This window comes from Strix uralensis, chromosome 3 (assembly GCF_047716275.1).
Source record: "Strix uralensis isolate ZFMK-TIS-50842 chromosome 3, bStrUra1, whole genome shotgun sequence".
In the NCBI taxonomy this organism is placed as follows: Eukaryota; Metazoa; Chordata; class Aves; order Strigiformes; family Strigidae; genus Strix; species Strix uralensis.
In genome coordinates, this window is record NC_133974.1 from 85,705,197 (window position 1) to 85,731,101 (window position 25,905).

Genomic DNA, 25,905 nt, shown 5'->3' on the forward strand with positions numbered 1-25,905 from the left:
TCAAGTGGATCTGTTATCTGGCTGTCATGAGTCACCTTTTTATGTGTCATTTCTCTCCTGCTCATGCTGTTCTTTTTTATTTTAATTGAGATGACAATGCTGGTATTTGGCACTTTCTGGTTTGTTCTGATACTGTTTGAAGTCAGTGAAAATCATTACCCCATTGCTTCCACGAGCACTGGATTAGGATCTACTGCAAACTCTGACACTTAATTCTCTGGCTAAAAAGTGACGTGGAATTTGGGAGGTTCTTAAAAATACAGCAAGCACTCTGAAGAGATTGTGAGATATTCTGTGTGGCTGAGGTGAGCAGGAGGGGAAAAACTAGGGCTTCTGTCCTCCTGCTTCCTCTACCTCCTGCTGGGCAATGGATGTGGTGCCTTCCTCTTCAAAAAAAATGCTGTCACTGTATAGAGAATTGGAGAGAGAGGAAAAAACAGCTGCATCTATCTCCGAAGTTAGATTGTTGACTTGAAGGAAAATTATTTGCAGACTGTGGTAGCTGATCTCTCTGATGTTACCCAGGCTACTGTAACCTCCAGGACAGTTTTAGTCACAGCCAGGAAATACAAAGCGTTGATAGTTACATTTGAGGATAAATAGCTGTGGCTGTGGATCTCTATGAGGATTAAAAAAACTCAGCCCTTTGGATGTGTGCCCAGAACTTGAGGACCTCCTTGCATGAGACAATTGAAATCAGTGTGCCCTAGATAGGGTTTATGTAAAATGGCCTGTACTCTGGCCCATGTTTTCTGTTTCTCAGCACAGATTTTCCTTCTTATGTGCAAATCCGTTTGTTTTGGTGTTTTTTTTCTTGGAGGTTAGTCACTAGTTAAATCATCAGTAGTTACTGGGTATCATAGATGTGGGGAGTGCTTCTTGTTCTTCCCCCAGTCCTTGATTAATCTCTTCCCCCGTTTTCTCTTATGTTCCAACAGTATATTTTCAGCTGCAAATTTTTTTATTGATGTACTGAGATGGCTGACTTACAGACTTCCATTTTGCCTTCTTTGCTCCTCAGTCTTCTGTAAAACAAGAGCACTGGGGAGATAATAGATTTTAGTAAACAGCAGCATTTGTGGGGACCCAGGGATTTTGTTCAACAAATGTGTTAAGACCATGGAAAATGCTAGTATCAGTCTTGGTAAAATATAAGGGTTTTTTTCCCCCAGAAAATTGCGATGGCAGAAGACAATGTAGGTTGATGAAGTAGAGAGCTACTTGATACTGTCCAGAAATACAACCTGCTTCACAGAAGGACCTAATCCTCCAGTTCTGCAATCTGCAAAGGAGTTGAGATACTGGTTGGAAAAATATTTTGTAGTTTCACATAGAATATGCTCAGGTTTCCACTTCATTTAAATTCTGTGCAATTTAAGTAGTCTGTTACTGGCATCTGATCCTGCACCAACTCAGACATGGCCTGTGATATCCTGGAGCTGCCCCAAGTGACAACACTGATTATACAACTAAAAATGTAGTGCAAAGGCCTGTGTCGTGGTAGAGAATTGCTATAGGCAGTTCCACTGTTGCCCTGCTGGTAGGCCCCCTTCGTCAGGGCTGAATGCTGTCTAGTCTAGAACCAGTTTGTGACAGTACAGTTTCCCTTCTTCAAGGAGATCCTTTTTCTGGCCTGTTTGTTCAGCTTAAGTAGTCTGACGTAGCCTGATCACTGCACTGAAATGTCTCCCTTGCTATTTGTGTTGCATAAAAAATTAGTCTCTTCTGCTTTTGCTAATTCCTCTTATTCTTCTCAGTATTGCATTGAAAGATTGTTCTTGATGCACAAGCAGGCATGTGTTTGAGTGGTCATACCCTTTTGTTCCAAATATTCTATTTAAGCTCTTTATTGATGAAGTTTATATCTGGAGCAGAGGTACTTTAGGAGTTCAGTTACTGCACTGCACGAAATGTGATCCAGATCTGAAATTTTTTTATGCTATTGTGGCTTTTTAAACACAGATTTTTTTTCAATAACATGCATGCAATTTGCAAGAATAATTCTTGTGCAAGTTTTTATTACCTGGGTCTTTTAAAATAGTTTTTAATACTGACTGTATTATTTCTACTACATTTTGCAATTACTTGTACTACACTAGGAGTCTTGGTCATGGATTAGGATTGCACTGTTGAAGGATCTGTTCAGACATACTGAGGCTTCTGAGTAGTTTAACTCTTGTGTTACTTGTTTGACTTTTAGGATCCTTATAATGGTACTATAGTACTAGCAACTGTGAAAGGAGATGTACATGATATCGGCAAGAACATTGTGGGAGTTGTTCTGGGCTGCAACAACTTCAGGTAAAGAGACTAATATTAAGTAGCTGGGTACACAACTGTATAAGGCTAGCTAATTAATATCTTAGGCTAGCTGCAGCTGTGGTGATGGCAGAGGTGGGCATTTCTTGAACTGACCTCTGTTCCCCAGATTGTGGTTGGAAACACAGATCATATCAACTATTACTGATGGGGAGGCAAGGGGGAGTATAGCCTCCTCCTTTAATACTTTTTTACCTAATAAATTGACATCTGAGGTGAATACAGTTTAACATCAACTGAAACATAGATGAGAGCATCAATTTTTGTATTTGTTTTATATTAGTTAAATAAGTTAAACATACAATGATAATGTCTGAAGAAATGAGATACGACAGTTGCAGTAGTCAAGACTATGTGTGGGTAGTGTGTTGTGTTGGGAAAAAGGAAGTCTTGTAAGATTCAAATGACCCTTTTAGTGTGTTTTTCATGGTGTGTGTTAACTGAGGTTTTAAAAACTTGCTGGGATATGTTTTGTTAAAGAAGAGATGAGATTCTCATCCTGTTTCTGAGCTTCAAAAGACAGAACTTCAAGAAAAGTCAGCTCTTTCAAGGCCTGCGTACATGCAGCAGGGCTGGCAACAGTGTTGGAGTGATGATCATGTTTCCATCAGAGCCCTTTGTCAAGTGTCTGTTAAATGTTGTGCAAAACTGAATCTGCTTTGGAACTCTTGTCCTACCACTCATTCTTTTAGTTTTGTTTTTGACATGGGGCTGTAATTTGCTCTAAAAAGAGCCGAAATGATCCCTTTATTTTAAAACACAAAGGGTTGAAGCCAGTAGCAGTGCTGTGTATATGCAGTATATTCTGTTTCATTATCACTTGAAATTCTGTTGATTGGTTTCAGGCTTTCTTGAGCTTTATTTAGACTTACTGAACTGAAGCCATAGTGTTTTCTGTCACCGTAAGTGTGAGTGAGGCTGAATGAAACTAGCAGGCTGGCATGGCTTACTTGAAAAAAATAAAAACCTTGGCAGTGTCTAGGGTCAATAGGAGTAAAATGGGAAGTGCAGCGTCTTGCTTCATAAAATGTATGCTTTAATAAGACAAAAACCCCTTGATATGAATCATCTTATGTTCCTGATATAAGATGTGATGTCCACAAAACCTTTTCGTATTGTCCAAATAACTTCAGAAATGCTACTACTGTTGGTTAACCCTGGTAAGCAGCTAAGCACCACACAGTCATTTGCTCACTTCCACCCAGTTAACCTCAGTGGAATGGGGAGAGAGGAGAGGAAGAACAAAATCAAGAAAAAATGTGGGTGGGGATAAAAAAAGTTTATTAAGCGAAGGAGAAGTGGAAGAAGAGAGAAAGAGAAACCAAAACAAGCGGTGCAAAGAAAATCAGTCGCTACCTCCCATGGGTAGACTGATGCCTAGCCAGTTCCTGTGCAAAAGATGGCTAATGCCTGCTAAACCCTTTCCTCTCCCTTTTTGTTGCTGAGCATGACATCAAATGCCATAGGATATTTCTTTGGTTGGTTTGGGTCATCTGCCTGATTGTATCTAGTCCCAACTTCTTGTATACCCTCCAGTCTATACCCTGGGAGATTAGTGTGAGAAACAGAGAAGGCCTTGATGCTGGACAAACACTGTTCATCAGTAGTTAAAACATTAGTGTGTTACCAGCATTGTTTTGGTCCCAGATCTAAAACACAGCACCATACCAGCTGCTCTGAAGAAAATTAACTCCACCTCAGCCAGACTCAGTACAACCATGAAAAAAATTTTTTTAAAAGTTTCTTACACTTGAGTTTTCTTATCTACTGTATCACCTGGATCTCTGATGTATTGAAAATTTTGGCAGACCCGGAGTTATTTCCTATAATAAAATTCCCAACAGAGGTCTTAAGAGAAACAAACAAAAAAATCTCAATTTTAATGTATTTGCCCTTTAGCAGAAATTTGACCTGTTTTTTAAAAGAATCTTGTATCATTTCACTTCTTTTCACAGAGTTATTGATTTAGGAGTCATGACTCCATGTGATAAGATATTGAGAGCTGCTGTTGAGAACAAAGCAGGTATAGAGATTTCATCAGTACTCCTGAATTGTTTGATTTTTAAACCCCACTTGCATTTTCTATTGCCACTCATTGCATTCCTATGCTGTCTATGATTTGGTCAGACTATCTTCAGCTAAATCAGAACTTTTTCATTAACAATAGTAATTTTTTAGTACTTAGTGCTTCCATGAAACTTAGCCTGAGGACCTGAAAATGTGTATCAAAAGGACAACTCCAAGAGAAGTATTTTAGTATTTGTTTTACAGATTGATAAATGGAGACTTGGAAAGGTTAAATAACTTTGGGTCTTAAATCAGTAAAAGAACCTTGGCATTCAGCCTGTCAGATCAGTGAGTGTGAAATCAAGAATGAATTGTTCTAATAAATAATGAACTTTCTGAAACAAGTTACAGTTGCTTTGAAACAGTCTGTTGCATCTTGGAAAAAACTAATTGTGTGGAACATAGGTGGTGAAGTTTGAAAGTGTTTGCTGTTTCTAAGGGCAGAGCTTACAATTATTTTGTCTTATTTCTCTCTTCAGTGCCAAACTTCTGAGATTTGAAGCTTGCTAATCAGAAGTACTGTGTATTTATTGCTGAAACTAGAGCAGTAGATGTTCAGCAGCTGTGAAGACTGTATGAGAAATATCTTAAACTGGGGATTTGGAATTGCTTTCATTCTTGGAAAGCTTTCACTTTCTAATTAGGTCAAACCTCACTTCTAGTGACTACCCTGCTTTTTATCTCCCTGTTTTCTGACACATGAAGCTATCTGATGTATGAAAGAAGTCTTTCTGTATTAATTTCTGTGTCTTTCTAGAGTGGATTTGCTAAACCTTTTGTGTATGTGTGTTTGTAAATTTGCAATAGATATAATTGGCCTGTCTGGTCTCATCACCCCTTCTTTGGATGAAATGATTTTTGTCGCCAAGGAAATGGAGAGATTGGCAATAAAGATTCCTTTGCTGATTGGAGGAGCAACTACTTCTAAGTAAGCTATCTCAGTTGGGAAGATGGGAAATGTGTACAAAAATAGTGTTAACCAAGGTAAAATAAAATTCGTAGCCATTTCTCTCTCCCTCTCTCTCATTTTCCCCCAACACACACACTGCTATGTATTTACTTAAGACTGAGTGTTATTTCTTATATCAGAAGTCCTAGAAGATAGAGGTAAAATGTGATTGGGACACAACAAATAATGGACATCTTAACACTCACAAAAATGAAATGTTTATGTTATTTGGCAAGTGTATATTGTATGTGGAAGTACTGTTATTTCCTTCTAAAAGTTCACCTGCATATGCATATGAATACAGTTCTGTTCTTCTACGGGGTTGAATGATCTCTTTCGATTCACCAAAGCATTCTGAAAATGTAGGATTTTGAGACTAGAAATGGTTGTGTTGACATCAAGGAGCTATTGTCCTAAGAAAGTTAATGTGTTTTCCTGGATCGTTGTTAACCACTGTGCTGGCTGGGTTGAGCCCCCAGTCCTCTTCAGGGAGGCTGACAGAGGATAAATTCTAGCTGCTTGCCTTTAAGCAGTTACCATGTTGTTTTTGATAGGCTGAGCTTTTCTGTTGAGATCTTGTTCTCTCAGATGTGTTCAAAAGAAATAATACAGCTGCTACAATGTCCTGAAGACCGGTGTTGGCAGCCCACTGACACCTAGTATTAATGTTACCGCAAATGTGTTTTGGGCACGTGCAATGGCCTTGGGTCACGCTTTGCTAACTGATGTACAATATGCTTGAGTAGGTGACAGCTCAGATGACTGCAGAGGTCATTTCTTGCATAACTAGAACCTGTTAGCAGTGTTGCTTTCTTTATTAGAGCAGCACATACAGTAGCAGAACCATTGTATTCCATATTTTTGGCCTTAGTGAATCATCCCATAATTTGACAGACAATGAAGAGTAGGGTCACTACCTGTCCTTATTGGTTCTATAGTTATAATGCACGGTTAACTGTATCCTTTTTCTCCTTCTCCATGTGAGTCTTTTTTCCTATGTCTTTGATACTGAGAACAGACATGAAGGGTTTTTTCTTATAAAAAAAGAAAAAAAAGAAAAGCATTATTTCAAGTGGAGGTCTTAGGAGAGCCCATTCTTCAGATCTTTTTAGTGTTTGTCCACAGGGCATTGTGGCCTAGTAATGGATGTCAAATAGCCAGCACCAAACAATTTTGTTGAATTTATTCACAGAGATGAGCATAGCCAACAGCAAGGCAGCACTAGTTTTATCTTTGCATATGGAAATTATTGAAGAATATATGTATAACTGATGTATAAATAATAATTTTATTCATGTGAACTGTATTTAAATATATACTTATGCATATGCCCAGACAAATACAGTTTCTATAAAATATATGTCAAGTAAAGGTATTCTTTATGTAAGACTGGATTGGTAATATATATTTAATTTTACTTCCACAGTTTTAAGTTTAACCTCATGTGTACATTCTCAAGGGTTGTGTACATGTCAGAGGTTGCTAATGAAGAGCAATCTGCACTTTTTTCTGTAATAAATAAACATTGTTATTTGGAATAAGGAGACCATAAGTATTTGGAAGGGTGGAAAGTCAGGTTATTTTGAAAAAGAGGCTGCATTTTGTCTACAGAATCTGCATAATGGAGTTTCTTCACAACTTACAGTAATGCTGATGTTTTGTGTTCTTACTATACTGCTTTGGTAAATTCAGATACTGAGAAATAATGGTGACAGTTTTGTTGTGGTAATATTTATTTTTAAAAAATATGAAAATTAGTATGTACTAATTGATACAGTGCCATTGTAGGACCATGCCCTGTTTATTTCCTTTGTCTGTTCCTGTCAAAATAGAAGATAAAATATCTTTTTTAGAAAAAGGGAGCTGCCAAGATCAAAAGTGTGTTGCCTGGAAGCAGATTAAGATGATCCTGGACAGTTGGTTACACAGCTGTGTTGCCCAGTCATCAGTAACCTCCATGTCCAAGTGCTTTAAATATTTGACAGACCCTGAAGAAAAAGGAGATCTTATCTTTGCTTGGAAGATCACTTCCTGGGCTCTGATTTAAATTATTTTAAAAAATGGTATTTGACTAGCGTTCAATAAAGCAAATAGAGCTTTGGCCTGCAAGGTCTTTGTTCCTGCACTTGCTTGTACAGTTTGGCAAGACTCTGAGCAACAGGGGTAGTCAGCTGCATTTCACATGATCACTTAGGCCTCAGTTTAGGACTCCAAACTTTAATTTGATCAACAAAGTACTATAATATGGAAGTGATTTTTCATTATATGCTGAAGTGTTTCAAAGAGGACTAAAATATGAATAAATGCTAAATAATTGGATGAATTGGGAATTCATGTGAATGACCTGACTGAGCGAGCAGGTGCAAGTTTGTAATACTTATTGGCCATTGGCAAAATTCCTTCTTCAGGTGAGTAGAAGATATGTGCCTCTGGTTTTGAAGTAGAGCATCATAGAAATGGAATAATCATCACTGAAATATGTTAATGCTAATCCATAGACCCAGAAACTAGCATGTGGGAGGGAAAAATGTAAGGTGAGCAAAAAAGATTAAAAAAAACTTGTTAGTTCTGGGTAGGCTTAGTTTGGAACATTCTCACTGAAATTTTCTGAGATTCAAACTATGAGTTACTGATTTTTAGTCAGCTGGTGAAACAGTGAGGGAATGTGAGTTGACACATTATTTATAAAGCATTCTGATACTCTTTGAAGAAAAGTGTTTATGTACCTATTATTAAAATCTGTGTTTAATCATCCGTGCAAAGCAGATGGATGAATTGCTTTCTTCTTTTGAAGTTCTGGTCTGTGCGTTGTCAGGATTTATTTTGCTGTGGGTTTTGTCTGATTTTTATTGGGTTTGGGTTTTTTTTTTTTTGTTTCAGTTGTGAAATGCTTACTCTTTTTCTTTTCCATTGAAGAACACACACAGCTGTTAAAATTGCCCCACGATATAGCGCACCTGTAATTCATGTCCTGGATGCGTCCAAGAGTGTTGTGGTTGTAAGTTCTAAATTATAGTTTCTCATCCGTGAAAAAATACATGCCCTGTTTTTCTGTTGTGCCTCTCATCCTTTCCTCTAAAGCTTAACATTATGGGAGAGAACTGAAGAGGCATGACAGAGACCAGTTTCTAAGCTACTGTTGCTTCAGTTATTTTTTGCTGCCACATGGTTATCTCATCTGACTTGTGTCAGCTATTATCACTGGATACCTCTAAATGCCTATTTCTATTGTGAGGGTGACTTGATTCACTCTGTGTCCTTGCCTGTAGTTTTGAGATGTTTTATAGTGTAGAGAGATGGGGCTAGATGTGAACTGCTGTTCTCTATTTTGGATGTATTTCTGACATTAGTACTATGAAACGTGTGTCTAGAGTTTTCTGGGATGGATGCTCTATCTGTCAGACAAATGGATAGTCTTAGCTGGCAAATACCTGCTGGAAAGAAGTAGGCCAAACTGTGCGTTGTTTCTGTGACTATTCAGTCTCTAAAGTCTTGGAGTATTCTCCTCTCGGGTCTTTGCAGAGCCAGTCTTGGCTCTGCTAATATTACCTGTATATTAGGGCAGTGCTCTCGGTAATAATTGTATTCTTAAATATGTTTTGAATCTAGTTTGCAGATTAGTGGTAAGGCTTAGTTTAGTGTTGTCAAGTGTAATTGGAAGTGAGCCCGAAAGACAGATGGCTTAGTCTGAAGTTCATATTCTGTCCTTGCTATAGTATGTTACAGTATGTACTTAGTGCTTTCTCATTCCTTTTTTCCAGTGCTCCCAGCTCTTAGATGAAAGTGTAAAGGATGATTTCTTTGAAGAAATATTAGAGGAATATGAAGAAATTAGACAAGAACACTATGAGTCTCTCAAGGTACAAATGTAATTGATTTACTTTCTTTTCTTGTTTGAAGTGGTTGGTACTGGCCTCATTACTAATTCTCTGTTTCAGCTTCTTATGAAGCCATTCAGGTATATTTGTTCTGATTTAAAACATGTAGTAGAATTGATGGAGAACTTCCAGAGGTGCTTATGAAATCAGTTTTTTTAACCTATAAGGGAAAATTCTGCATGAGTCTAACACATGCTTGGCATATTCTTGGTTGTCCTCAGTGGGCCGTCAGTGGTATCTAGGACATCTCTGTGTGTCCTGGTTTAGCCAGGATAGGGTTAAGTTTCCCCAGCAGTGGGGGGGAAGCTCTAGCTGGATTATTCATATATCATGCTGACGTCACATCCTGGCGCGAGCGCGGGAAGAATCGGTGATCGCGTGGGCTGGCGCAGCCGGTTCTCTCACTGCTGTATCGGTATATACTTTGCTCTGTTCATTGTTATCACTATTACTGTTATTGTTATTGGTGTTGTTTGCTGCGTTGCTGTTGCACTACTGTATTAAACCTTTCCTTATCTCAGTCTCGGGGCTTTGTATTTCACTCCCTTTGTGGGGGAGGGGCAGTGGCTGCGTGGTCTCAGACCCCAGCAGGGGCTAAACCACCACACTGTGGAGCTGGCAGTCATGTCAACCAACCTACAGGCGACCAGTGCTCTCCTGGAGCAGTAGCTGGAAACAGGGAGCTACCGTGGGGTAATTAAAATGGTGCTGGTTGCTTTTGTTGGTCCTAAGCCACACTGAGTATTTTACAACACTAGACTTTCCTGATGTTCATATTGTTTAGGTTAGGGATCTGAGCAGTCTCAGAGTAGAAAGCTGAGGCTGCCATTTTAGGAAAGTGAAGAGGAGGAAGCAATGAAATATGGAGATGGACTGTGCAAATTAACAATGTATGTTATTTGTTAGCATCCTAACTCCTCTGAGGCTGTCCTTGTGGGTAAACACAGAAGCAAGCTGAAAGTCATCTGGCTCTTAAGTGGTCTCTTGATAAAGAAAGATAAAGCCTGAGTTCTCCTGCTGAGGACATTTGGCTTGACCAAGTTTGAGACTGTCTTTGCACAGGGAGCCAGTCCACTAAACTGAGATCAGTGAGTGCAGCACTCTCCTTTAAGCAGAGTTCGGTAGTGAATTCATGGTCCTTACTGAAGTTGCTGTAAATTTCCCGTGCCTTTCAGAAGAGCCAAGTAACTTGCCCGGAGGCATGCTGCAGTCACTGGTGGTGGTGGTGTCACTGCAATCCTAAGCTTTGTGGAGGCACTAGGAGAGTATCTTGCTGTATCTGTATTTTCATATATTTTGAAGTAATAAAGGAACTTCTGGTGTAGTTCAGAGGAACTAGAAATCTTGTAGGCAGTTTCATCAGAAGTATATAGGAAAAAATAATGGTATGGCTGTGATATAATCTTACTTTGCACTTGTGAACTGAGAGTTGTTGGAACTGAAATTGTCTGTTGTCAGATTTGTCCCAAAGACTGTTTTGAGTAAAACTCTAACATCAAGTCAAGTTACAGTTTGTCTGTCTGAAAGATGGCTGGCTTTGTGAAATTAACCTTTATGTCCATACAGGAAAGAAGATACTTGTCTCTACAGCAAGCTAGAAGAAAAGGTTTCCATAATGACTGGTTATCAGGCCATAAACCAGGTCAGTTTAAATGTTGTTGGCTGTTGTTGTTGTTGTTATGCCTTTCCTTTATTTTATGTATTGATATATATATTTTAAGTTAGATTATGCTTCAGGATATAGTAGTGTAACAACTTGAGTAAACTGGTGTTTGTCTGAGCAGAGATTATTTTTGTGTGTAAATTGGAGCGTTGTGTTTCTGCTTCATATTTTTCACAGTATATTTAAAAACTAAATAGTTAATTAAAAAATTGGAAAAAATCCAAAACCAATGAGTTATCCATAACACCATATAATCAAAGATAAGTCTAATGCCTGCTTTGCAAAATAATCAGACTGGTTCATTATATTGCAAAGCTTACTATAGCATATTTAGAGAACATACGTCGTGACATGGCATTTCTATCGAATTCCTCCTTAGACATTTTCCTACCCTTCCCCCATCAGTTTTTATACTGTCTTGTTTTGGTAATATTTTTTTTTAATTAGAGACTAGAAGTATAAACAGCATTCCACAAGAAGTTGCATCCTGCAGTGACGTTAACACTTCACTGCTTTCTGTCATTTCATTTACAAGACTCAACAAGATGTTAATTTTCAATAGCTCATGTTAATAAAGGTGTTATAAAGTGTTGAACAGTACAGACAAAACAAATGTAAAGCTTGTGGCTACATCATAACATCGATCCATCTTGCTTTTTCATTTGTGCACATACATCTGAACAAGTGTGTAGTAGTTGCAAAAGTTATTATAAATTACATATTAATTTAGAGAACTATTTTCCAGTACCGTAGCACACAATATGTCTGTGTACAGAAAGAGGGATTTGTAAATATGAAAGGTATATGCCCATAAAATATGTTAGGTTTTGATAAGTTGTGTAGGTTTTTTTGGTCTTCTGTTTTGGCCAATATTTTGGCCAATGAAATAAGTTCAGAAGTCCAACAGCTAATAAGGATTGATTTATATGAAAGAACAAAAGGCCTTAAAATTTCTATTTCAACTTCATATACCTTTTTTTTTAATCACATTGTAACTGTGGAGTATGGTGTGACTTGGGAACGATATGACAGTGAGAATTCTAAAGCAATTACATTGGAAGATGTTATTTGCAGTGGTGGAGGCTGGTGAGCATCAGTTATGCTGCACATGTAAGAGCAATATTAAGTTATTTTCATTATGTCAGATTGTACTTCTGATTCCTACAGTTAAACCAAAATTCATTGGCACAAAAGTCTTCGAAGATTATGACCTGAAGAGGCTGGTAGAATACATTGACTGGAAGCCTTTCTTTGATGTCTGGCAACTGAGGGGAAAGTATCCCAACCGGGGTTTCCCTAAGGTCTTTAATGATAAAACTGTAGGTGAGTATTGAAATCGCATTTACTTTATGTAAATAATCCTAATAGGCCTGCCATGCTGCATTAAGATTCTGAATGTTTTGAAATATATAGGAATAGCGGAAATATGTGGAAACTTAGTGTCACTGAAGTCATTTGTTTAAAGCAACACTTAGCAAACCAAGCATTGGCGTGCAGGGCTGAAAAATAAATGGGGAAAAATGCTCAATCATCTTCTTTAGCATTCATCTGCCAAAACTCAGGGAGGTATTTTAATGACAGAAAATGGCAGCAGAGCACTTAATATATCTGTGTCCCTGTTGTGGGTGAAGATGACAAGAGGTCTCTGTCTCCTTTTGAAACTATTCAGTAGGCCTTGATGTACATGATAAAAATGCAAGGGTGACACTGAAATCAGTGTTCTGGGTCTGCTGCACTGTGGTAATGTAGGTGCACACACGTGTTCTCTGTGGCTCATTTTATTCTTTATCCTCTGCCTCTACTAGAATGGTGCTGGCTGAAACATTTATTTTTCAAGATATATGTTGTTTACAGCTGTATAGACATAATCACACTGCTATCTCTCTGTTTGCTGTAGCTGACAGATTGTTGCAGTCATCAGAGAATTATGTGGAAAATGAACCAATCTTCAGCAATTCTTAAACCCATTTAGCCAGTTGTGAAAACATGCCTTTTCTAAGGGTTCTCTTTTTTTTTTTGATAGGTGAAGAAGCAAAGAGAGTTTATAATGATGCTCAAAATCTGCTGAAAACGTTGATTAATCAAAAGAAATTACAAGCCAGAGGTGTGGTTGGCTTCTGGCCAGCTCAAAGTGTTCAAGATGATATCCATTTATATGCTGTAGAAGAGGCAGTGGGATCATCAGAACCAATAGCAAAATTTTATGGCTTGAGGCAACAGGTACATGACAGAACATTTGTTAAAGTGATTATTTTTTTTTCCTGAATTACAAAAATGTAACAGAAGTACCCTATTAAAATCTGTGCAGAAAATTGTTGTAATCTGTCTGCAGCCATTCTCTTGCCATTTCTTTCAGTGACAAGATCTTGTTTGTGAACACCCAGGTGATGGTAATGTAGTGTTTGTAGTATTTTGCATTGTAGTAGTTCTACAAAATGCTGTATAGATTTGACATCTTCAGATATGATGTGCATTTTCTGTCTTCATTTTAATATTTAAGATGTCCTAAAGCACTGTGCTGTATAAATTCATCACAGGGATCCTGTGTGCTGAATTAGAACCTAATGAACCTTAATTCTTTAATATCCCTGGATTCTACCTTAGATGAGAAATTCTGCTTGAATGTGTTAAAGGTTAAAAACACTTACAGTTAAAATACCTGGAAAATAAAGCTCAATGGAGATAAGTGGTTTTGATAGTCTTAATTTTTATGTAGAATTCTCTATATGAAGGGGCAGGTTAGAATTAGTTGGCTGCTAATTCTGATTGAGAGAATCATTATTTTAACTATTCATGCTTGACTTGAACTTACCTAGATTTACACTTATTTTGATAAATTGAACATTTTCAAGATATTCTGCTTCTCCTTCCCTGCCTTCTGATGTGGCTTCTGCATAGTTCACAAATTCAGAGTTATCAAACATAATAGAAACAAATCTAACAAGTATCTAAATTTCTGGACTACAGTCTTCTATGACGACAGTCCTGTGCCGGTATTTCAGGACTGTACTAAGAAATACATGACTTAAATTTATCTGTTCCAGTTCCCTGGAACAGATCATCTGTTGCATGGAGAAGGATCTAGTGTATCTTGACAATCCGTGGCAGATGTTTATGTAAACAGTTCTCACAAGCATTCAGGCAGGGCTGTTCCAGGGCCTTACGACCTCGTTAAACATTTTGATATCCCATGTAAATCAAGCTTATTTTCCTGGCCTTTTCCCAGGGTTCTTGCAAGGAGAATATCTGATTTGATGTCTTTGTAATGGTTTTTACTATTGGAATACTGTTATTTTTCTTAGTCTTTTAGTCTTGTATATTCCAAATTTATTCAGGCTTTCCTCAAAGGTTAAGCCCATGAAACTCTGTGCTATTGTGGGTACTGTTCTTCTGGACTCTGTGTATTTTTGCTGCATCTCTTTCAATCTGTTGTGTGTAGTAATTCAGCAGAGATGTCACCAGAGCAAAGTAGAAGAGAATAATTGTCTCCTGTTTATTATATAAAACGTTCCTTCAGTACACAGAGTTCTCTCCGTGACATTGACACTTAAGGATGTGACACAAATGTAAAAGTTGGAGATGCATTTAGTATTTTCCTTAACTGTAATCATTACAAAAGAACCTTAAAATTAACATAGATTTCACCTGTGTGGAAAACAGATATTTTTTCAGTTTTATGGTACTTTCTGTAACCTAGTAGGTTATAGAAACTAGGGGAAGAGTTGACCATTTTTCTTTGTTTTGTGGTGGTGATGGTGTTTTACTTGTTTTTTAAACTGCAGTTGGGAGTGGGTGGAAAGTATTGTTAAAATACTGTCATGGAATAAGAAAACTTGGAGAGGAATCTTCAGTTAAGTGATAGCCATGAAATAATTTTTATCTCTCTAAATTGGGTAGATTTATAAGAGCTGTGCTGCTTTTTAAATAGCAGTCATATTCTCACAATGAATACGCTGATATGATCCTCAACTGTAAAACTTCTTGTTCGGTGCTATGGCCAGCATTCAGTCACCTCTTGATTCCCTTTTTTCCATTTTGGGAAAGGATCCAATGAGCAGGATATTTCTTGAACTTCGCTCAGGATTCAACTTTTCAGTGGTGATAGATGCATTTTGTTTGTATTTGCATGTGGCTGGTGTAAACCTATGTCCTGGGGTGCTGTTTTGTCTGGATTACTGAGCACATGGTTTGTAGCATAAAAAATTAGGAGTGTTTATAAACTCACAGCCATTCTAAAATGGGAGTTGCTAAAGAATTCTGCAGTTTGCATAACTGGGATGTGAACTATCAGCCATCAGTTTTGCTAACAAGTGTGGAATCTGTGAGTGCTAGGGATGGAAAATTTCTCCTCTTACCCAGTGGTTGGCACAAGAGTGTTCCTTATTTTGTAATAATTTGTTTGCCGAATAAGCTGTTAAATCTTATTAGCTGTAAACAGAAGATAAACATCTCTGTGTGTGTGTTCAGCACAGCATCTCTCTTGACATTTTGCTCTTCAGTGATCCAAACACTGAGTAAGAGAGGTGTTTTTCTTCTAATTTGAGTACAAGAAAGCCATTGTGGATCAAAGACTAGTTAGGTGTTTGTCAGAAATGCCTTAAGCCCTTTAATCTTAAAAATACTGGTCTTTAGTGCGGTAATAATATATATTTTTTAAATGTTCTGATTTGTTGCATTGTTGTTACTTTAGGCTGAAAAGGACTCTGCCTGCACAGATCCATATTACTGCCTCTCTGACTTCATAGCACCCCTGGATTCTGGCATTTGTGATTACTTAGGCCTGTTTGCTGTGGCCTGCTTTGGTGTAGACGAGTTATGCAGTGAGTTTAGGAAACAGGATGATGAATACAACATCATAATGGTAAAGGCTCTTGGTGATCGATTGGCAGAGGTATGAGGTTTTATCATGTGTTTCCTTGCAAATTTTCTGACTGTGTGCTAGATCTGCTTGACAGGTTGCTGTTTCAAGTTTTAGCGTAAACTTAAGACAGTTGCCTGTAACGTATGCTCTGCATTAAATCTGAAAGTGGACTGGTTCTACTGAAATTGTCTTGAGAGGAGAGTCCTCTTCTGAGCCAGAGAGGACTCTGCTGTCCATATCTTTCAGCTGCAAAAGCATCTTTGAGCTCTTTATGAGGGTTTTGATGATTGATAGAATTTACTAGATTTTAAAATGAGACTGTTAAACAAGATTTAAAGACAGTTCTTTTTAATCTACATAAGAATGTGTTTGTCCCAGGTGTGACCCACTAATTACATTCTTGAATTGCAGACATGCCTTCTGCTTTTAATGGTGACTATGCAGATGTATCCAGGGTACAAGTCTTTTGACTTAACATGCTTTAGGCTTAGACAGACATGCTCTTAAAGCTCTAACTGAAATGGTTTAGAAAATGCCATCCCTTCCCTCCTGCCCCTCTAGCCCCATCTGCCTGCCCCCATGCTTACACCTAAGTAATCATGATAAAACTTAGAGCAACTTCAGTGCAATGCAGATGGGGTTAGCTCTAGTTGTGTATTTCAAGCTATAAGAGAGTTTCCGAAATTGTTATTGGATGCCATCTAATAAAGTACTTTACAGTTACTTGTCCACATCTTTACCTCTCCTTCTTTTAAAGAAGGACAACCAAAAAAACACTGTCTACCAATAAGAGAAAAAGCTAAAATACTTGAATTAGCAAAGTAAGTATTGTATGTGAATTTTAATGCTATCAAATTTCTCACCGATGATAAGAGCTTCTTTAAAAATTAAAATGGGAATGGGGAGAAAGTCTCTGTCATTGTTTGTCTTAGCTATTGTATCAGTCTGCACAAATTAAATAAATAAATAAATAAATACTTTGCATTCCATTCCAAGGCATTTGCCGAGGAGCTCCATGAAAGGGTTCGAAGGGAGTTCTGGGCTTACTGTAGTACTGAGCAGCTAGATCTCTCTGACCTACGCAGAATTAAATATGAGGGAATTCGCCCTGCCCCTGGATATCCAAGCCAGCCTGACCATACAGAAAAACTCACCATGTGGAAACTTGCAAACATTGAGGAAACAACAGGTACCTCTGTCTGCTTTACTGAGATTCTTAAACTGTTTTTATGTAAACGAAAGATTGAAATGCCAACATAACAGCAAATTTGGGTGGTGCAGAGCTGCATAGAAAAAACAAACTGAAGTGGTTCTGGGAATTGCTGCCTTCCTCTTGTCATTGCCATTCTTATTTTGCCTCATTCAAGGAAGAATTTGCAGACTACTGCCAGTGCTTTTGGTGAAGGAGTTATGTCCCTAATTAGCAGATTGCGTGCAAACATGGTTGTGCTGGACAGATGAAAAATTCTAGCATCTTTATGGTTGCAAGAAGACATTCCAGGTATAAACAGGAAAAAAGCCAATTCAGCAGTGTATTTCCTGATCCACAGAAACCTTGAGGTGGTAACTCTTAAAAAAGGAATGAATTCCATTCATTTTCCTGTAATATTTTACGTGGCAGACATTTCACTTCTACTTCCACAATTCCAGAAATACCTTCCTGTGTTTCAAACTCTCTAGTTACCCATTTCATTTGCCAAAATGCTTTTTTTCCTTCAAACTGTACAGTTACTCTACAGTACTACTGTAATGAAAATCTGTAATATATTTAAAGCTATGTGTATTTTTTTTAATTAGTTAACAAGTGGAAAATGGTTTTTGTTTTAGTTCATCTGAAAGCTTTTTGGTTTTGGAGTTTACTTGAAGCTGCCCAGCAAAAAAAGGTTCTGAATTGATATTTATTAGCAATTCAGAGAATAAGAAAATTCTCATTCTCTTTTCCAGGAATTGGTTTAACTGGATCGCTAGCAATGATACCTGCTTCTGCAGTTTCTGGCCTCTACTTTTCCAGTCCGAAATCAAAATATTTTTCTGTTGGCAAGATATGTAAAGATCAGGTAACTTGCACTGTCCATTGTGGTAGCATTACAGCATTCAAAAACACTTTGTGAGCAGATGTTCCGAAAAAATTTGAAAGAGTAAAAGCTGAAGTTTCCAAATCTTCATCATGTTTTGTGGTCCCTTTTCAGGTTGAAGATTATGCACTGAGAAAAAATTTGTCTGTGGCAGAGGTGGAGAAATGGTTGGGACCCGTTTTGGGATATGATACTGAATAACTGTGACACTTGTGAGCGAACATTTTCCTTTGATGGTCTATTCACCAGAAGGAACAAGAAAATCCTGGAAAACAGCTTCCTCTATCCATCCCAATAGTTTGTCTGATTCTTTTTAATTTTGGTCGAGGAACTTAATATTTCCAGTCTGCCCTGTGCTCTTGACTTGGGACCATTGCAGATCTTTCAGTCATAGCAATATACTTTTATTTATTTCTTGCTCAAATACTCTAGCTGAGCAGCTAGACGTAGGGTGAGATATGGAAGCTGCAAAGCTCTCCTGTCCTTGGGAAGGCTTTGAAATGAGGGGCAAGAATTTCTGTCCCATTGGCTGTGGATATATGTAGAACAGAATTTGACTGTTGTTGTTTTCATGTGTTTTGGCAAGTCCCAGTACAGAAACACGATGTAATTTTTCTGTGAAGTCAGCAAATTTTTGATACTGAGTGATCAAGAACAACTTAAGTAGAACATATCTTCTTGTTTAAAATCTGCCTGCTCCACGTTTAGGTCTCGTGATTGGGAATACATGTTGTTCTCTCTGACTAATGCAAGGATTTTAAATTACTTTATGATTATAGTTGGAACTATCAAAATAATACAGTGTGTTGGAGCAATATCAGAGATGCTGTATTATGACAGAACATGAAATGGGATGACTGAGTCCATGGAGTTGTCCGCCTCATGCTTCCTCTTCCTTTCAGCAAGCCACAATCTGTTTCTATTCTGTATAAAGGGTAATGGCACTTCCTACCTTACAGTTATGTTCTGAGGCTTACTTCATATTGAAACAATCTTTTATATGTGAAAAATATGAGAGAAGCATAATTGTTACTATAGACAGACAGAAAGCTTGGAGCTAACTTCAGTGTTTTACAAACTCTTTAAGCTTCCAGGTACCTGGATTTTAAAAGCAAATAGTAGCAATACTGTCCTAAGTAACATTTAATACCATAGGCTTATTCTTCAGATTTAACTCTGAGTGAGCTAATTGTTCATAGCAATTGTGAGTGAGCAATTGTTCATCTGTTAATAATCTTGAAAGTGCCTCAGGTATTTAAATTCTAATTTAGTAAAATAATATGACAGAAACCCCTCATTTTTCTGGTCTCTAATTGTAAAGAAAAGACCAATATTATAAAGAGAATGTTCTTTTAAATAGTTTATCTGTAATCTATTAATAGCTATATAATTTTTGTAATGTCTTCATCTGACTTAATGCTAAAAGAATCATCTTATATCAACAGTTTAATAAAGGTTAAGCTGTCAGTGGTGTTATCCTATTAGAATCCTTTAAATGGCAACGATAAAATGTGTGCAATAGTCTGAACAGATAATGTCAAAATTAATATGCACATTGTACCATGAATCTGAAATTACAAAGGCTGCTATGGGGTTTTTAAATTAGTTGAGTAATTGTGTTCTTAACTGAATGTTTTAGAATGTCTCATCGTTTAATGACTTACAAAAAATAATTTCTAAATGGATCTCCCCCCCACCATATCAAGGGACTTGAGACATGCCTTGCTGATCAGCTGATTCTTGTTGCTGGAAGAGTTCCTCAGTAGAACGCCCTTTTAGATTGCCAAAAATACAGTAAAAAAATTCTTAATATAAAGGCAAATTTGTTCCTGAAACATGTAGTCTGTAGAAATTTAAATCCTTTTTGCTTTCTTTTTGGTACTGGTACTTTTGCAAATCAATTTAATGCTTGGAATATCTCCTCTCCACCACTCATCCATATTCTTATATTTGGAAGCAGAGTGCCTTATTAGTTTGAAACTTTGATCATATGAATCAGGTCAAAGTTTGACTTGTACGGCTTGGTTTATTTATTATTTATTTTCCAGAGATCAGTAGCACATAGTTCAGTGAGCGCAGCTTTAGCAGACTCAGACTGACAGAGCAGTGGGCGCAGTGCTGTGTAACAGTGGTGTTACCTTGTGTACAAGCAGAGGGTTTCAAATGGTGTGTGATTACTTCCCTTCACACATGGCATTCATAGTGAAAACCTGTTTGGAAGAATTACCCATTGTTACTATGCAAACGTTTTAACCAAGGACAATTTCTTTAAAAGTTTGTTACTTCAAATTGTCAGTTGACACTTTGAATAAGACAAATGTTCATTCTTCTCTCCAGAACAAAGGTAAATTGTGAAGGAAAAGGGTTGCATAGTTCTACCACGTAAGACTTTTACTTCCATGAAACTATATTGAAAAGCCAGGGTAAGAATATACTTCTTTGAAGTAATGAAATGGAGTGGATATTGCCGAGGAAAGACCAACAATTTTAGAATGCATAAAAGACTTTTTGTGGTGCTTTTCTAGGTACTAGTAACAAAGGTACAAGATGTAAGATGATGAAAAATTAAAAATTCTAATAAACAATTCTGGTTTAATTCTTGTGAATAATTTACTTTGGATACGTTTTTGTTTGTTTGTTTTTTTCTGTAAGTCAGGCCAGCAGCCTGGAGATAAAGTTTTGAGGCATGTATCTTAATTTATGAGTGTCAGGAGGGAATACTGTCTCTAAACCTGCCCCTGCATTATGAGGTCTGTTGTGGTGCTGCTGTTACTCCTGGGAAGATTATAGTGCAGTTTATTTTGGGGTGAGGGTGCTACCATAGGTCAGGCCATTCCTCAGAAAAAAACCCCAAAACTCATGTAACTTTTGTGCAAGCATTTTTTTGAGACTCTTCTGCTTCCTTGTTCAACAACACAAACCTTTCAGTTAATTTCTGCTTCTTACAACACAAGTGATGTCCAGAAACAGGGGAATAGTGAGAGGCCTATGAGGGCCTTGCTTTTTAGAAAGGGGCTAGTTTACTAGTAGCTGTGCCTGGGTTTCATGAAATGCTCTTCAAAATCTTTGACTTGTTTACCTGAGCATGACATGAAAAAGTGGATTCAGTGTCTTAAAAGAGTTCGAAGAGCAGGAAAAGAAATAATTAGTGCAGATGGGTGGTTCTATTCAGAAACAGCAGCGTGTGTTCTCAGTCACTGGAGAAATAATTTCTGTGCCCTGAATTACCGTAGCCTTGTCAGGGCAAAGCCTATTCAGCCCCTGTACAGAGTCATTTTGTCTGTTGTCAGGTGTCTGTAGGTGCCAGTTTTCCAGTGAAGATACACTGTGAACAGAATAGAAACACATTTATCCTGCGTTCACACATCATTTGTATTACTGTCCAGTTGAAGGCAGAACTAAGAAACCTATGGAGTAAGCATCCATGTTTGTTCTATTAATACCACCATGGCTGAATATCCTGAGATTTTGGACTATGCCACATGCCTGATATAAATAGCTGCACAAAGTGGAACTCTGCTGAGATTACCAAACTTGGCATTTTGGATTTCTGATTCAACTTGAACCAGGATGGTAAAAGCGAGCTGGTAATTATCCTGGCTGGCCTGAAGCTGCTGTCACTACTGGGAAACGAAAGGCCCCATTTTCTGCCTTGCTGCAGGGCCTGTGCCTAAATCTCCCAATCTCATGCCAGGGTGGTCTCTGCCATTCCTTCCTACAGAAAGAGCATGAAATAAGTGGAGGGAGTGTGGCAAGTCAGGCTTACCCCATCTTAGTTCTTAGCTCAGGGTTTTTCTACCCCATCTCCCTGTTGGATCAGCCTCCTCTTCCTCCTTTCCCTTCCAGCAGTCCCCCTTAGCTGCATGTCAGGGTCCTCTGTAGGTTCTCCCAAAATGGAACTGTAGAAGGTTTTAAATAAGTCTCTTTTAAAGTCTAAATCAGTTAGCTGTTCCAGGAAGAGGAATTTTTGCCTGGCAAGTGTTGGACAACATTATTAAAAAATGGTGCTAATACCTCTGCCTATAGGAGCCTTATACTATATATGTTAATCATAACAGCTGAGGAGAAGGCCATGAGATGTGTTAAACAATTCCCTATGTCTTAACTGCATCTTTAGTTAGGTGGTTGTTTTCATCTAGATAGCAAAACCAAAGTGTGTATTAATTGCATCCTTTGGCAGTGTAATGTTTTAAGCCCACAATTAATAATAAGCCAATAATAATAATAAACCAATAATAATAAAATTAGATAAAACTAATGTAATTTTCAACTGAAGTATTTTAATGATATGAATTGTTAAGACGAAGTAGAGAATTTATCTGTGTCTTGCTGTTAAATGCTTTTAAAATTCTTTAGGTAGTTGATGACAATTATGATGAAAAATTTGTCTTGAGTATAAAGTCGGGTTACAAAACACTAATAATTTGATTTAAAAGGCTTTATCACTGCTGTCTAGAAATACCTGATAAAATGATTTAGTTAGGAGACTGGAAAGTTTGCTGCACTACTCAGAGAAATTTCTATGCAGCTAGGATCACCTACGTGTAATGAAAGAAGCTAGAGTGGTTATCACAGAGGATAACTTAATTTCAGAAGAACAGGCAGTTCTTTAGAGAGCAGCTGGATGTTTAAGAGTTATGGCAAACATAATGTCTCTTAAAAAAAGCAGGTATTGTTAGTATTAGTCTTGGTACTAAATGAAAATAAAAGCTGTAGCCTCTACCTTATGTATACCATCAGAGTATAAGACATACCATTTGAGAACAATTTTTAAGGAGCTTTCATTAATGCATGCTTGGGATTAATGAGTTATATTTGCATGTTTATGAGTGAGAGAAGGTGGAGGAAATAATAAGGTTGTGAACTTGTTCTAGGGTTAAGTAACAAGCTGTTGGGGAAAAAAATACTCCACCTCTTGGGAGTTGTTGGAGTTGGTACTTAGATTAAAGTTTTTGACAGAATTTTCAGTTGACACTGGTGTTCTCTGACTCTGGCAGAATATTGTGATATGTGAAAATAGAACATTCTGCTTTTTCCAGGACTTTCAAGGATGTTAAACCTCTGCATCAGCTCTATGTCTGCACATAGATGTTAGTACAATTTTGACCTGAGAATTACTTGGGTCTAATAGATAAAGTATCACTGGGTGTGGATTATGTTTTTTCCTTACTCAAGATGTTTAAAAGATCACTTTTTTTCTCTGTGTGGGAGAGCAACTTCCATTGGATGTTTTGTTCTCCACTGTTTTATATAATTGGTCTGTACAATTTTTCTCTCTTCCTGCTCCATAATACAGGTGTGGAGATGTAACTTGGAGTTCTCTAATGGCCTGCGAGTCCTACATGTTGTTTTGTACTTTGTTTTTTTGTGGAATTTCAGCAAGTTTCTTGCCAAATGTCCTCTTCTCAGAAAGTGGACAACTTTATTCCTTTTAATTTGGCCATCAGCTGGAAATCTATGTTGAGGTTCAGAAGTGGAGTGCAAATATGAGGTCTCAAAAAGTGTCAGTTCTCTGTGGTTGGTGGACTCCTGCACTTCTGTTCCTGATATGACCTTGTGAGAACAAATACATACATACCTTTCTGTAGATTGGGGCAGCAGTGGTACAGGAAGAGAGATAAAAAGCTGCCCTGTACGTCCAAAAGACTTTTTTAGCCAACTGTTCTTTAGAGATGCGTTGGTACAACGTGTACTCTAGCTACTGTCATTGATCAGGATGCATTTTCAACTGCTGTCTCAATCTTGTCTGTACTCAGTTGCTTTTTTTTTTTCAGGAATACTACTCATGAGATCTCATGCTTTGCTAAATACTGTACAAGGCCCTGCTCGCTTAATCAGGCATTTATAGTGAATTACTTTGCAGTAACTATCTGTTGTTACATTTTTGGCTTTTCATCAACCTTTCTGTAACCAAACAGATGTCTTTCCTCAGAATACTATTACAGAGAAAATAAATACATATGAGCTCTAAGGCCCATAAGATCAGATTTTATTACCAACACCCAATCTAACAAGTTTATGCATGTGGTCAAGGGTTTGAAGACCAATCTCGTTAGTCAAGAAGTTTGCTACTTACAAAAAACATGACCATGTTTATGTGCATTATTTAGGAAATAACTGTAAGCACTTAATTTTTTTACTTTCACTTTCTTCCAAATATTGTTCCTGGCATCTCTGGGCAGCTAAAGGAATAAAAGTTTTGATTCAATTTTTATAATACCATCTGTACATGTATGGTGAGAAGCACTAAATCAAGAGATTCAAAACTTAATATGATGTATAAGTGTACAAGGTACTTCCTGAATATCATCTTGTCTCTTCAGATGAACATTAGGTGAAGATGCTGTAAGACAGGAGTCAGCAGTCAGCTAAGGCTAAGTGAGGATTTTAGACTTTCAGACAGTAGATCAGCAGCATTTCCTGTCACTTTAGGCATTATACTGCATGCTTTACCACCTCCTTTTGTGTCACTTTCTTCCACAACTGAATCCTGCTGCTGCATCCAAATTTCTGGTTATTCCACAAGAGTGTTTGATACGGATTTTGTTGAAGATTTTGATGTGCATTTCCAGGATTATTTTTCCAAAAGAGTTTAAAGCACCACACTGTAGATGAACGTTTCAAGTTCTTGAACTGTAAAATACTTGCTTCCCCTCCAAAAGTCTCCAGGTACCGATGCATTTTTCACCACTTGGTGAACTGAATCAAATAACCTGCATTTCCTCATAGCTCCAACCATGTTGGAGGAGGGAGTGAAGAGTGAAAGGAGTTTTTATGGTACTTTTAGTCTCAGTTCTTGATTGGTTTATCTGTCTGCTGTCATATTCATTTCTTGGGAGCTGAAGTGAGCTAGAGCTCCTTTTAGCAGGTGTTCTAGTGTCTGATCCAGCTGCTATTAAAGTCTGTGGAAGAATCTACTTACCCACACAAAACTTTGATCAGTCCTAATGCAATAATCTGGAAAGAAAATTCAGTGTTAAAAGTCCTGTGAAAAACACTTGAGGACTAACAGGATGTGCTGGTAAGCCTCCTTCAGTGGCTCAGCTTCATTGAAATAGATGTCTGGGACTATGAAAGTAATTTTTACTCTCATTCTGGAACCCATACCTGACAGAAAGTCACACCCTATCAAGCCAGGAACAGGTGAACCTTCTGGCTGTGGGACCAGTGTGATCAGTTGTAACCATCTATCTCAGGGACATGTGAGGGAGATTGCCAAGCAAAACCAGCGGCATAGGTATTGATTCTGTTTTGCAGTCGGGATGATGGAAGGTGTAAAGGTGTCTTGATTCGGCAGATGAGGATTGGCAAATGCTCTGAAAACACTTTCATGATTTCAAGTCTCTTGTGATTTTAAAACAGTTTAATGAGATTTTGAGCTTTATAGTCCTTGACAGTCATGTGAATATACATTGTGCTAACTTTCTACGTACTATTGGAGTTTCATCTAGCTGTTTTTAAAGAAGAGCTGCCTTTTACATTTCCTCCATAAATATATGTTTCGTGTTACATAATTATACAAATATCAGCAAAATCACAGCATTGTCACATCTTTCATGCTGTTTGTGTGCACAAAATGCTGAGCAATGGCAAGGCAGCTGCTGCAGTATGGCTATTGCTAATCAATCTGAATAAATTTGAGAATTGTCTTACGGTTTCTCTCCAGAAATGTCAGCATTAAGTATTCAAAAATCTCTTGCTTTTGTAGCTCATATAAGGGCTGTAATGATGTGAAATTCTTGATGTTATGTAAAACATCTTATCATGTGATTTCTTGATCTGTCAGTAAAATATGCCTTTATTATAAGTAAACATAGTTTTTTCATTTTTCTCATGGTACTTTTAATGGCTGTATACTTACTTTTTTGGTACTGGCAGGTTCATTCATCATTTTTTGCTGCTGCTACTTCCATTCTTGACACCGGAGTCTTTAGTTAGCTTCCAGACTGTTATAGTTCTCTTCCACTCAGGCTTATTTGCCAAGTAGCTTGGAAGTCAGACTTACTATTTTGATACCTTCTCTTGGAAACACCACCAGTTGTGAAGAGGCCATGCTTTGCATCAGGTTTACTGTTGGTGGGAATTTCTAAGCC

General features: G+C 37.6%; 1 protein-coding gene across 6 annotated transcripts in view; it reads left to right on the forward strand.

The window, feature by feature from the left end:
- The window catches only part of MTR (5-methyltetrahydrofolate-homocysteine methyltransferase), a 59,177-nt gene extending 33,553 nt beyond the window's left edge, over positions 1-25,624 (forward strand). For 2 of the 6 annotated variants that reach the window (XM_074863206.1, XM_074863207.1), the window contains exons 22-33: positions 2,201-2,301; positions 4,275-4,342; positions 5,194-5,314; positions 8,252-8,333; positions 9,097-9,195; positions 10,780-10,855; positions 12,044-12,199; positions 12,900-13,096; positions 15,567-15,767; positions 16,734-16,926; positions 17,682-17,794; positions 17,927-25,624. In XM_074863206.1, the coding sequence (XP_074719307.1) occupies positions 2,201-2,301; positions 4,275-4,342; positions 5,194-5,314; positions 8,252-8,333; positions 9,097-9,195; positions 10,780-10,855; positions 12,044-12,199; positions 12,900-13,096; positions 15,567-15,767; positions 16,734-16,926; positions 17,682-17,794; positions 17,927-18,013 (1,494 nt within the window). In that variant the 3' untranslated portion in view covers positions 18,014-25,624. Of the gene's footprint in view, positions 1-2,200; positions 2,302-4,274; positions 4,343-5,193; positions 5,315-8,251; positions 8,334-9,096; positions 9,196-10,779; positions 10,856-12,021; positions 12,200-12,899; positions 13,097-15,566; positions 15,768-16,733; positions 16,927-17,681; positions 17,795-17,926 lie in introns of those variants that run through there. The other 4 variants (XM_074863208.1, XR_012628217.1, XR_012628218.1 and 1 more) reach the window with 4 other exon arrangements.
- Positions 25,625-25,905: the final 281 nt, after the last annotated feature.